Here is a 13,476-nt window from a genome sequence, read left to right on the forward strand (position 1 = left end):
TCTGGATAAGTTTATTCAGATGGTTAAAGAGAAGAGAACCCATATAAAAGCTTTTTGAAGAGGGTAGCTCCAGTCCCCAAACTAGGTTTAATTTGCAAGAATTCACTCATTTGTTTTCGGAAAAATTTTACTATCTACTATGAGCAGGGTATTGTGCTAAGGATACATGTGGTATGGGTGACAACGTCCCTATTCTAATGGGGGAGGGAAGCAGAGAATAAACTATTCACTAAAATGAGTGCCAAACTCTGGCTGTGATTGTGTGTTGTAATAGAAGTGAGTCAATTGGTAGAATTTGACTTACTAGGGCCTGTCTGGAGACAAAGGAACTGAGATCTGAGGTGTGAAGAAATGGACTCGGGGAAGAGGAGAGGAGAGAGTTCCAGGCAGAGGAAGGAGCATGTGTAATGGCCCTGAGGACGGAGTGGGTAGAGGGCCATTTGTTATTGTCTTTTTAATTATAAGACAGTGTGTTTGGAGCAGAGAGAAGGAAAGGATGTGTGTTGTCAGATGGGGCTAAAGACGCAGGCAATGCAAACCATGCTGAGCCTACAAGGCATGCCGGGACTTTCTTAATCCCAACATCAAGCAGCGGCAGGGACAGAACCAGAGCTACTTTGGAGAAGGAGAATTCTAGCTCCAAAGTAGGGAAAGGCCAGGAGAGAAACCAGGTGGGAGCAGAAAGGCTGCTGCAGAGACTCACTTTCTCTCAACGTGATGACTGGAGAGACTAACATTCTGTCCCCCAAAAACGTCAACTATAAAACTGGACAAAACTGTCAAAAGCAACCATTTCAGAACAGAAGAAACTGACCAAACTTTGATAAGAACAAGCAGAGCTTGGGAATTATGCCTGGGCTGTCCCCAGCCTCCTCCTAGCAATGCTGACCTGTAGTTCAACTGGGGCGGCAGGGTTCTGCTGCCTGAGGGAGAGGGAGAGGTGAGGGTGCGGGCAATTGCTCACATGATTCGGATCATCATCAGTTAAAGTGGCAATTGCAGGAAGACACAGTGGTAAGACCAGGGGCTCCACCGGCCTGAGGTTGCTGCCCAGTTTGGAGCAAGCCATGGACAAGCAGACTAGCCAGGGACTTAACTGGGAATTTCAGGAGGTGAGAAAACCATGGGGCGAAACTTTTCATGTATCTGTTAACCGGTGGTTGAGCACAACCACAGCAGAGACCAGAGCAGGCCCAAGACACCCCATACATCCTTGGTCAACAGAGCCTATGCTCAGGCGCAGGGAAGAGCGATAGAAAGTAAGAGCCAGGAAGGACACGGAAACAGCCTGAAATGTTAATATGCTCCCTCCCAACAAGCAGATAGAGGGGCAGAGGCAAAGCCTTTCTGGCTAAAGCACAATCTCTGACCAATCTTTGGCTAAATACCAAGCATATACATCCAAAATATACAAAGAACTCTTACACCTCAAAACTAAGAGAAGCAAACCATTCAAGAAATGCAAAGTATTTCATTTCACCAAAGAAGATACATGAATGGTTAATACATAAAAAGATGCACATTATTAGTCTTTAGAAAAATGCAAATTAAAACCACAATGAGATTCCACTTCACACCCACTAGAACAGTTACAATTAAAAAGACAGTAACAAATGGTGAGGATATGGAGAAACTGGAACCTTTCTCCACTGTTGGTAGGAATGTGACATAGAACATCTGCTTGGGAAAACAAACTTACCCTACAACACATCAATTTCACTCCTAAAAATCTACTAAACAGAAATTAAAACAAATGTCTATACCAAAGACTTATATGCGAATGTTAAAGCAGTATTATTCATAGTAGCCAGAAACTGGAAATAATTTAAATGTTAATCAACTGGTGAATGGATAAAGAAAATGTGGCATATCCATCCCATGGCATACTATTCAGCAATAAAAGTGCAACATGGATGAACCCCAAAAACATTATGCTAAAGGAGCCAGATGAAAAACACTACAAATTGTATCATTCTATTTACATAAAATGTCCAGCAAAGGGAAACAGAGAGACAAAAAGATCAGTGGTTGTCTGGGGCTGAGGGTGGGAGCAGGATTAGCTGCAAACTGCTTACAGGGATTTTTTTTTTTTTTTTAATGTTGGTGTTAGAAATATTCTCAAACTGAACTGTGGTGATAGTTACAAAACTATATACATTTTCTAAAAGTAACTCAATTGTATACTTACAATGAGTGAATTTTACAATGTTTAAAATATACCTTAATACAAGTGATATCTACAGTGATCCCGGCAACAGCCTAGACCAAGGTGGTGACGGCAGAGTTTCGGTTGACAAGATTTGATGAAGCAGGAATTCAGTTTTCGGAATACTGCATTTGAAATACCTTACTCCAAGAAATGTCACTTTGCAGTTGCAAGGATGGATCTGGAACCCAGGAGCGGTCTGAGTTGGAGATGTGAATTTGCAAATCATCTGCAAATAAGTAGAAATTGAGGCCACAAGCATGGATGAGATTGTCTAGAAAAAAGAACAAGGAAGACAACAGGAGGCAGGAAGGAATGGGCCTGGGACCAAGACTTGAGGAATTCTAACATTAAACAGGGATAAGAACAGAGAAAACAAGGCAGAGAGGAAAACCAGAAGCACAGAAAGGATAGAGTGACCATGTCAAATGCTGACAAAATGTCAGTAAGAACTGAAACATCGTATTTGTGACCATACGCTCATCTGTTTATTTCTAGATTCATGGATTCCCATGACCCTAATTTATTGTCAAGCAAATCCATTTTTGCTTTGTTGTTGACGATGCACCAAGCCCAAGAGAAAGGAAAAGAACTTCTCTTCCAAACATATTGCCTAAGTCCACCAGCTATTTTCCGATATCCTCATTCCATTTTTACTGGGAGGAGTAGAAACATTACTGAGTTCAAGCCAGGATTGAATTCCAGCTCTGCCACTGATTCACTAGTGGTCTGAAACCAGGTGTGGCAGAGACACACTACTACCTACTAAATATCCATTTCTCTTCTCTCTCAAGAGAACCTTAATTTTTAGTTGGGCACAACATGCTATGCCAGAGTATCTTTCCCAGGCTTCCTTTCACTTAGATGTGGTCAACTGACTAAGTTCTAACTAATGAGGAAAAATGCCATCGTATTGCAATTCCTCCCTCCTCCACCTGCTTTTTGGAAGATGAATGCAATGGCTGAAATTCCGTGCCACACCCTAGGGATGGTGAAGCAGAAAGCTGGAAGGAGCATGGGTCTCTGATTTCTGTGGAATCCCCAAACCCATCCGGAAAAGCTACCTCCAAACTGCTTTTATGTGACAGAACACAAAAGCTGCACATTAAAATTCTCTGCAGCCTTTTTTTTTTTTTTTGAGACAGAGTCTCGCACTGTTGCCCAGGCTGGAGTGCAGTGGCCGGATCTCAGCTCACTACAAGCTCTGCCTCCCGGGTTCACACCATTCTTCTACCTCAGCCTCCCAAGTAGCTGGGACAACAGGCGCCCGCCACCACGCCCCACTAAATTTTTTTTTTTTTTTTTTTTTTTGAGACGGAGTCTTGCTCTGTCCCCCTGGCTGGAGTGCAGTGGCGCGATCTCGGCTCACTGCAAGCTCCGCCTCCCGGGTTCCTGCCATTCTCCTGCCTCAGCCTCCCAAGTAGCTGGGACTACAGGCACCTGCCACCGCGCCCGGCTAATTTTTTTTGTATTTTTAGTAGAGACGGGGTTTCACCATGGTCTCGATCTCCTGACCTTGTGATCCGCCCGCCTCGGCCTCCCAAAGTGCTGGGATTACAGGCGTGAGCCACCGCGCCCGGCCTTTTTTTTGTATTTTTAGTAGAGATGGTCTCCATCTCCTGACCTCACAAACTGGCCAACTCGGCCTCCCAAGGTGTCGGGATTACAGGCGTGAGCCACCACGCCCGGCCCAGGCTTTTTTTTTTTTTTTTAACAATCCCAACCCCCCACATACAACTAGACCAATTAAGTCAGAATCTCTGGGGATGAAACTCAGGCAGTGGTAGTTTTTTAAATCTCCTCACGTGGTTACAATTGCAGTCAACTTGGAGACTCTGTGATGGACTCCAGCTTCACGTAAATGCATTACTCACAGCCGAACACAATTCCTAACTGATACTCCAAGCTGTTTGACTCTTCCTGTGCCAATGTGAACATCTTTAAAACAGGGGATTATAATGCTTACTGCTCCCACAAATATTTAGTAACTGAGGATACACTGGTGAGTGACTCAGTGTTCCTGCCTTCATGAAATGTACAGGTATGTTGTCTGAAAAATTACATGAATGGGCAAGAGCAACAAACTACATAAATTCTACAATTGTTTGTGGGAAGCATAATCAAAACCCAGGAGAAATCGCAAGGATGAGAAATATACCACCATATTAAAGGAAAGTTAAATCTAATTCCTTATTTCAGCAATGTATTCAGTAATTAATTGCTAAGAATAGTTCAACACTGCTGCTATATCCTCAATGCACACCCCTATACACACACAGTACTAGAAATTATGCCTAGTGTATTCAACATGTCTTAATTTATAATTAAGAACAATGTCACATTAATTCCAAGAAACTCAGACTCCAAGAATTGTATGACAGTTGTATGAATGAAGCATTCACCATTGAAAATAAAGCTTTCAAAATACAGAATCCTTCAGAAACTCATGTGTTGCCATCACACTAAAACCATCACACTTTGTACAGGAAAGAGAGTTATTGTATCATTTTTCAGACTTCACAGAAAAACAATAATTACTCCCCAAAAGACTGTGTAAGATTATATCCCTTGTGGGATCAAATGTTCCAGGTGCTTAGATCCACATTCCAGAGAATCTAATCAAATAAAAAATGACTTATTTCAGCAAAGGATAGTACGGTTTCTTGACATATCTATGAATTTTGGATCACTGCTTCCAGCTCTGGACAATGTGGAGAATGTGCCCACCTCCAGCTCCTTCCTTGGAATCCAGTCGTGGAGATGCCACGCAAGTAGAGACAGGGTTTCACCGTGTTGCCCAGGCTGGTCTCTAAGTCCTGAGCTCAAGCAATCCACCCATCTCGGCCTCCCAAAGAGCTAGGATTATAGGCATAAGACACCGCGTCCGCCAACTTTAAACCTTTTAAAGCTTAATATGTATGGTAAAGTTTAAAGGGAAACCAATAGAAAATACAGTGCATAAATTCCAAAAGAGTAAGAAGAAAAAAATAGAATATAAACAAAAGAATAAAAATTCAATATATCCTCCAAAAATACACAATGGGGTAGGGGTAGGAAGAAGAAACAGAAAAAGTTGGACAGATAAAAATCAGTGGTTACAGTGGCACAAACATGTCCAAATGCATTAATCACAAACTATATAAATGCATTAAACTTGCCAGTTAAACAACAGATATTGCAAATTAAACAGATGTTTTAAAAAATCTGAACACCATGCATGTAATCTCAGCACTCTGAGAGGCCGAGGTGAGAGAACCACTGGAGCCCAGCGGCTTGAGACCAGCCTGGGCAAATAGGAGAGCCTATCTCTTTAAAAAATAAAGAGAGAAAAGAAAGAAAGAAAAATTCAGCCAGGTGCAGCGGTTCATGCCAATAATCCCAGCACTTTGAAAGGCCGAGGCAAGAGCATTGCTTGAAGTCAGGAGTTTAAGACTAGCCTGGGCAACGGAGACCCCACCTCTACAAAAAAATAATTTAAAAATTAGCTGAGTATGATGGCACACACACACACACACCTGTGGTCCCAGCAGAGAAACTATTCTACAGAAAATAACAACAATTAAAAGCACCTTAGTAATATACTTAAGCTGTTTTTATTTTTATGAAACCAACTTTGCAGAAGATTAAGCTGTTTTTAAAACTCCATATTTATTTACTAACATAGTTAGAAATAAAACTTTTTTTTTTTTTAAAGACAGGATCTGGCTCTGTCTCCCAGGCTGGGGTGCAGTGGTGCGATCAAGGCTCACTGCAGCCTTGACTTCCCAGGCTCAAGTGATCCTCACCTCAACCTCCCCAGTAGCTGGGATTACAGGCACATGCCACCACGCCAGGCTAATTTTTGTGGGGTTTTTTTGTTTTTTTGTTTTTTGTTTGTAGAGATAGGGTTTCAACATGTTGCCCAGGCTGGTCTTGAACTCCTCAGCTCAAAAGATCTGCCCACCTTGGCCTCCCAAAGTGCTGGGATTATAGGCGTGTGCCACTGCACCCAGCCAAGAACGAAACTTTAAAAACAAACCATTTACCATATCGTTGCCCCTTCTTTTTCTGCAGCCCTGTGCCTGATAAAAGCTCCAACCCTTGGCCCCTTGGCCCCTTGGCTGTGCCCACTATGACTAATTTCTCCCTATTTGTCTCCTGTTCAACCCCTGGCCTCTCCTCAGACAAGACCCATTGTTCCCCAAGACCTCTCTTCACATTTCCCCACTTCTCAGGCTCGTCCTACAAGAGAAAATTACATGATTTAGGGGCCAAAGCCACTGCAGTCCGTTGTTCTAACAGCAATTACTTTGTCTTTATTCTAGAAGAGAGTTTTAGATATTTATTTTGTACTTTTGACATTCCACTGATGGCATCAATATTAGATTTTCAATTCAATTAACTCTGTGGATGTTATAGGTATTGAGGAGGATCATTTTTTGTTTCTGATTTCCCTTTCCTGCGTTACTGCATAGCACAGAATGTTCTGAAATGAGTGAGCAGGAAACTTTGTATTACTCTTGTCTTCGACGGAAACATTTCTAAGTATTTTTACCATTAAGGATGATGTTAGCTGTTTGTTTCAGAGAGATATTCTTATAATAAGGAAAAATCCACTTCTAATTTATTAAAGTGTTAATCAAAAATAAATGTAGATTAAGGGAACCTGGGAAAATGCTATGTGAGAACACTCTATCTCTGCAACTGTACTGTAAATCTAAAAACACTTCAAAATAAGACATTACATGAAAATAGATGTTGACTTTTATGTAATGTCTTTTTAGCATCTATTGAAGAGACCATATGAATTTTGGATACACATTTTAAATCCTGTAGTCAAAGTATAAACTTTTCCTGCTGATCTCCCCACATCCATTCTCACTCATTTCTAATCATCTCCCTCTACTCAACATAAAGGTTTTTCAACAAATGTAAATGAGATCCCCTTGTACTCCTAATTAAAATCCTTAAATGGCTTCCATTGCTTTCAAGACAAAATCCAAAATCCTTAAGTGTGCCTACAGGTCTTGCATGATGTAGCTCAGCTCACCTCTGCAGTCTGCTCATTCCGCCTGCTCTGGCCACACTGGCCATCTTCCCAATGCCCCCACTCTCCTGCCTCAGAGCACTCACCTATCCTGATCCCACTGCCTGGAAGTCTCTTCCCTACTCTTGGTCTGGCTACTTCTTACTTGTGCTTTCAGATCTCAGCTGAAAAAGGCCTGCCCTTGAGCAAAGTCTTCCCTTTCCCATACCAAGTCCCCTGTCACTCTGCCCCACGGCACACTGCCTCCCTCACATTCCTCACAAGTCATCACTATGTCCTTATCTGTGGGATTATTTGTTAACATCCACACACTCACTAGCCTGCATGTCCTCGAGAGCGGAACCACATCAGGATTCTTCACCACTGGCTCCTCGTATCTAGCACAAATGCCTGGTACAAAAAGGGCAGTTAGGCCAATCACACCTGTAATCCCAGCACTTTGGGAGGCCAAAGTGGGTGGACTGCCTGAGCTTAGGTGTTCGAGATTAGCCTGGGCAATACGGCAAAACCCCATCTCTAGTAAAAATACAAAACATCAGCTAGACGTGGTGGCGCGCACCTGTGGTCCCAGCTACTTGGGAGGCTGAGACAGAAGAACTACTTGAACCCAGGAGGCAGAGGTTGCCGTGAGCTGGCATGGCACCACTGCACTCCAGCCTGGGCAACAGAGTGAGGCTCTGTCTCCAAAAAACAAAAACACCAAACCAAAAAAAGGGCATTTAATAAGTATTTATAATACTGCATGATTTTGCACAGGTCACTTAACGTCTCAATGCCTCTGTTTCCTATCTATAAAATGGGGCTAAGACCTCACTGCACAGAGCTGTGCTAAGGCTTACACAAGCTAAGACACATATAGCATCTTAAAGATGGACCTGGCACATAGACAGTGCTAAAAGGCTGCTTCTTGCCAGTCTTCTTTTTTTTTTTTTTTTTTGGAGATGGAGTCCCACTCTGTCGCCCAGGCTAGAGCGCAGTGGCACTATCTCGGCTCACTGCCTCCCCGGTTCAAGCAATTCTCCTGCCTCAGTCTTCTGAGTAGCTGGGATTACAGGTGCCTGCCACCACACCCAGCTAATTTTTATAATTTTAGTAGAGACGGGGTTTCACCATGTTGTCCAGGCTAGTCTTGAACTCCTGACCTCAGGCAATCCACCCGCCTCGGCCTCTCAAAGTGCTGGAATTACAGGCATGAGCCACTGCACCCGGCCTTCCTGTCAGTCTTAATGTAGCCCCTAAGTCAGTGGCCAGCAAGCACCTGTTTCACCCTGCTCACCCTTCTAGGGAGTCTCTGATTCCAAAGAGAGCAGTGAGGAAGAACAGCCAGCTCAACGATCAGAAAGCTGAAAGTGTGGAGAAAGACAGAGGATTTATTCATTCTTGCACTTTTCTGACACTGCCAGTTCCGTGCCCTTCCTTCCTCCTTCGTCCCTGCTATAGTCGAAAAGACGCAGGATAAACAAGAAGCCACAGCAAATAGCATTTTCACAGTCTTTCCTACATTTATTCATTCAACAGATATACTAAGCACTTACTACGTACCAAGCACTATTCTAGGTGCCAGGAATATAACAGTGGGAAAACATAACAAAAATTCATGCCTTCATCTCAAGGGCCCTTTATAGAGAACAGGGAAGGCAGAGAAACTAATAATTGCTAATATTTCCCTAACCTTATGATGGAGGCATTATTATCACCCCTTGTTTTGTTTTGCTTTTGGTTTTATTTATTTATTTATTTTTTGACAGAGTCTCACTATGTTGTCCGGATTGGAGAACAGTGGCACAACCATGGCTCACTGCAGCCTTGACCCCCTACGCTCAAGCAATCCTCCCACCTCAGACTCCCGAGTAGCTGGGACCACAGGTCACACCACACCACCCAGCTAATCTTTAAAAACTCTTTTGTAGAGACAGGGTTCCACTATGTTACCCAGGCTGATCTCAAACTCCTGGACTCAAACAATCCTCCCACCTCAGCCTCCCAAACTGCTGGGATTACAGGCATGAGCCACCATGCCCAGCTATTCGCCCTTTCTAAAGATGAGGAAACCGAGGCACAGAGCTCTCTCATCAGAGTCACACAGCCAATCAGCAGCAGAGGCAATAGGAGCCCAGGCAGTCTGTTCCCAGAACTGTGTTCCTAACTACTGCATTCTTCTGCCCTTTTCTGAAAAATAAGAGTATATAAAATCTTCTGCCTCAGAGCAAAGGGCCTCAACTTTGAAGCTTTTTGTTAAAGCAGGGTGTGGGGGTTGCAGGGGTGGGAGGGAAACATTGGTCAGGACATGTCAAATATTCACACAGGAAGTCAAGGTGGATGTCTACTAAATCCAGTGAACACAGGTTTCCAGGAATCACCTCCTCAAAGGACTCTGTGGGCAGCTAAAACCTAGGAGAGGGGAAGCAGAGAAGATGAACGGGGAAAACCCAAACTATAATACTACCGCCCAAAAAGTCTTCGCAAGGGCTGACGGGTCCCAGCCAGGATGGAGCCCATATTCTGCCTCTTCCAGCCACTCCAGACGGCTGGCTCCCTCCCTCTCCCCTGCTTCTTCCTTGCCCACTTTAATCCACCTCTCACACCCAGGCTTAGTTGTACTGCTTGATTACCCTTCCCAAGCAAGGGATCCCACGCCTCCCAGACTGGCAGGAAACCAGAGCCCTCAGCAGGCGCATCGAAGCCACCCAGTCGGCGGATATCAGGGCTGAGGAGAAGAGACTGCAGCAGGCAGGCCAATTCATCCCAGGCACTAAGGCACCAAGAAGCCAAAATGATATTTGGGCAACCAGACCAGGCTGCCACAAAGGGCTCCTGGAAAACAGGCACATTTTCAAAATGAAATCCACTTGTGGGCCAGCTCTACCGGGCATTTAATTAACCTGAAAGGGTTGGACATACCAAATAAGCCACCAAAAATAAGATTAAAATCTCAACTGTTCCTCCAACACATGCTCCCAAGACTTCACACAACATGATCCACCGTGACCACAACATCCACAGAGTGAAAACACAAAATCCACGGTCACTCAGAGCCTCCTAGGGTGACTCTGGGGCCACACAGTTTACTCTCTGGGAACACATAATCCCAGAGGATAGAGTGGGCTGAAATTGCCACAAACTCTGACTCTCCACAGACTCAAAAGCAACCTGAATCAAAATCATTTCCAATCTGGGTCTGAACCTGTCAAAATCTGTGCCGACAGAGACAGCCGGTGTTTGGCCAGCAAGTTCAAATCAAGGTGGAACTTTCCCAGGTTTCTGGAAAAGGAGGGCATCTGCTATGAGGCAGAGCTGAGATTTTCTCCAAGGAATTTTTCTTAAACTAGAGGCAGCTACAAGCATCTGCCTATAGGCTGCCACCTGAATATAAAACAAAAGTATAAGCAACAAAGGAATCGAGTAATAGAAGCGTCCACCTCACAGGACTTCAATGACGGCGAAATAAGTTATTTGTAAAATGCTTAAAATAGTATCTGGCACACAGCAAGTAGAATGTGTCTGTCAAATATGAATAACATAAATGAAGGAAATACCAGTTACTCTGAACGAAATCACTCTCTTGCCTGCATAGACAGCTTAATTTTTCAGGGACATGAGTTTGTGATCACATTCTGCATACATACATACATATGAGTTGTGATTTCCTAGTCCTCAAGTCACCCGATGATATCAAACTTGTCAATATGTCAAAGAGCATGTGGCATTCCACAAAGAGCTCTATGTCAAGGGACCTGATGATTTTTTTCCGATTTTTTAATTTCTATTTATTTATTTTTTAGACGGAATCTCATTCTGTCACCCAGGCTGGAGTGCAGTGGCACAATCTTGGCTCACTGTAACCTCCGTCTCCTGGGTTCAAGTGATTCATGTTACTCAGCCTCCTGAGTAGCTGGGATTACAGGCATGTGCCACCACACCCAGCTAATTTTTGTATTTTTAGTAGAGACAGTGTTTCTCCATGTTGGCCAGGCTAGTCTGGAACTCCTGACCTCAAGTGATCCACCTGCCTCGACCTCCCAAAGTGCTGGGATTACAGGCGTGAGTCACTGTGCCCAGCCAGAACCTAGTGAATTCTCATCACAATAGACAAGATTAAGGCCCAGTGAGAGAGGAGGCCAAAGATTAATAAACATCACTGAATTCCAAGCATTGACTATGATATTCTTCAAATCTGGCTTGAAATATCCATCATACCACTCTAGAAAAAAAAACTAACACTTCTTAGCAAGACAGTAAAACATTCCCTGACAAAAAAACCTATCACTTGATTAATTATTCTGACTATACCCATCACTTCAAGAACAAAAAAAAAAGTGTGTTCTCCACAGATGAACAAACACATATTCAGATCCAGCCTGAATTTTGAGCAACAGTCACCACATTCAACTTTATTAATCTACTCTCCTATGGAAGGAACATGAGTTTGGGGAGTGTCTCCTGCTAAGTTCCTTCGATTCCACAAACAACACCATAGTCAAGAACTGAAGTCCATGGCTTCAGTTGGCTCAGCTGCCATTTCAATTTGCCAAGCAAGAACAAACAAAGCAATCTATTTCACAACAAGGGAACCAAAAAACTAACCCCTTTCCACTTTGTTCTTCACCCACCCCACAACTACCTCTTAAATTATTTTTCATAAAATATATATGACCCACTTCAACTCTCCCACAAGCAGACTAGAGCCAAAAAAAAAAAAAAAACTGGGAAATCATTTAGCCTCCTACTATTATTATTACCAATAATATTATGACTATCTCTGCCAATTAAACTAGAAACTTCTTTGACATTATGTCACTCAATTAAACATAGCTCTGGGCTTGGCATAGTGTCATGCATATGGAGGAAGTTTGCCCTAACAGGTCCAGGGCAAAAGATCATTAAATAGAAATGTATCCCTCCATTATCATACTCACTATCTATTATCACCACCATCACCACCAACACATAAAGCTCTTTAAAGCCAAAACTATTCTCCATAACCAGGGACATTTTGGGTACTTTACGAATACATACAGCTAGCAAAGTGACCAATTTCCAATCAATCAGGACTTGATGAATTAGGTCCATGTTGATGAATCAATCTTGAGGCCATCCTGACCCCTCTAATCCTCCTCCCCCACTGGCTACTCCTCTCCTCTGAGCAGGAAGAAAAGGTGAGAACCAAATCTGCCAAGCATGGTGGACCACTAGCGGATTGGATTAAATTTTTTTTTTTTTTTTTTTTTTTTTTTTGAGACTGAGTCTCGCTCTGTCGCCCAGGCTGGAGTATAGTGGTGTGATCTTGGCTCACTGCAAGCTCCGCCTCCCGGGTTCACGCCATTCTCCTGCCTCAGCCTCCCGAGTAGTTGGGACTACAGGCGCCCACCACCACGCCCAGCTAATTTTTTGTATTTTTAGTAGAGAGGGGTTTCACCGTATTAGGTAGGATGGTCTCGAACTCCTGACCTTGTGATCCACCTGCCTCGGCCTCCCAAAGTGCTGGGATTACAGGCGTGAGCCACCGTCCCCGGCCTGGATTCAAATTTCAAGACAAAAGAGGTTGTACCCAATGGTAACAACTATGTTTTTAGATCATCCATGGCTAAAAGAAAACTCACTGAAGTAAAACTCGATTTTGAAAAACTGTCACTTGCAGTCACTGAAGACAGCCTGCCTGTGAAACCCACTTCTGTAGAAGGTTTTATGTTAAGAGAACTTTTATGGCTCTAGAAAGCAGATCATTTCTGCAGCCTTTGGGAGCAGTGAAATTACACAGTCAGCCTCTGAATTATTGATGTCATAATTTATTGAAAGGTGTCCATTAGGTCATAGGTCACACCCCAGATGCAATGATGCACAGATACACAGATGCACAGACCCATCACAAGGTCTGTGACCAGGGAGTAAAAGCAATAGCAAGCCAATGGCTTTTGAGGATCTGCTATATGCAAAGGCCCCATGGTATCAGACCAAAAAAGACCTCTAGGTCAGACCAATACACAGAGCTTCCAGCATACTCATCTGATTATCTCATTTTGTCATCTTAAAAATAGGGGAGGTATTCTTGATTGCCCTTTACTTGTAAGAAAAGTAAGACTGGTAAATTTAAGTGACCTCTTGCTAGGCGCAGTGGCTCACGCCTGTAATCCCAACACTTTAGGAGGCCAAGGTGGGCAGATCACTTGAGGTTAGCAGTTCGAGACCAGCCTGGCCAACATGGTGAAACCCCGTCTCCACTAAAAATACAAAAATTAGCTGAGCG

The 13,476-nt window shown here is 43.4% G+C and overlaps 1 protein-coding gene across 10 annotated transcripts in view; it reads right to left on the bottom strand.

Annotated features, from left to right (window-relative positions):
• Positions 1 to 13,476, bottom strand: part of OSBPL10 (oxysterol binding protein like 10) — a 325,500-nt gene that overhangs the window by 235,603 nt on the left and 76,421 nt on the right. Inside the window, exon 1 of one of the 10 annotated variants that reach the window (XM_031662898.1) lies at positions 12,833 to 13,390. The exons of 8 other annotated variants lie outside the window; for them this stretch is intronic. Coding sequence is in view for 1 of the 2 variants with exons in the window: in XM_031662891.1 (XP_031518751.1) it covers positions 2,347 to 2,468 (122 nt within the window). In the remaining variant the exon portion in view is untranslated. Of the gene's footprint in view, positions 1 to 2,346; positions 3,322 to 12,832; positions 13,391 to 13,476 lie in introns of those variants that run through there. One more of the 10 variants, XM_031662891.1, reaches the window with a different exon arrangement.

This window comes from Papio anubis, chromosome 2 (genome assembly GCF_008728515.1).
Source record: "Papio anubis isolate 15944 chromosome 2, Panubis1.0, whole genome shotgun sequence".
NCBI classification, from domain to species: Eukaryota; Metazoa; Chordata; class Mammalia; order Primates; family Cercopithecidae; genus Papio; species Papio anubis.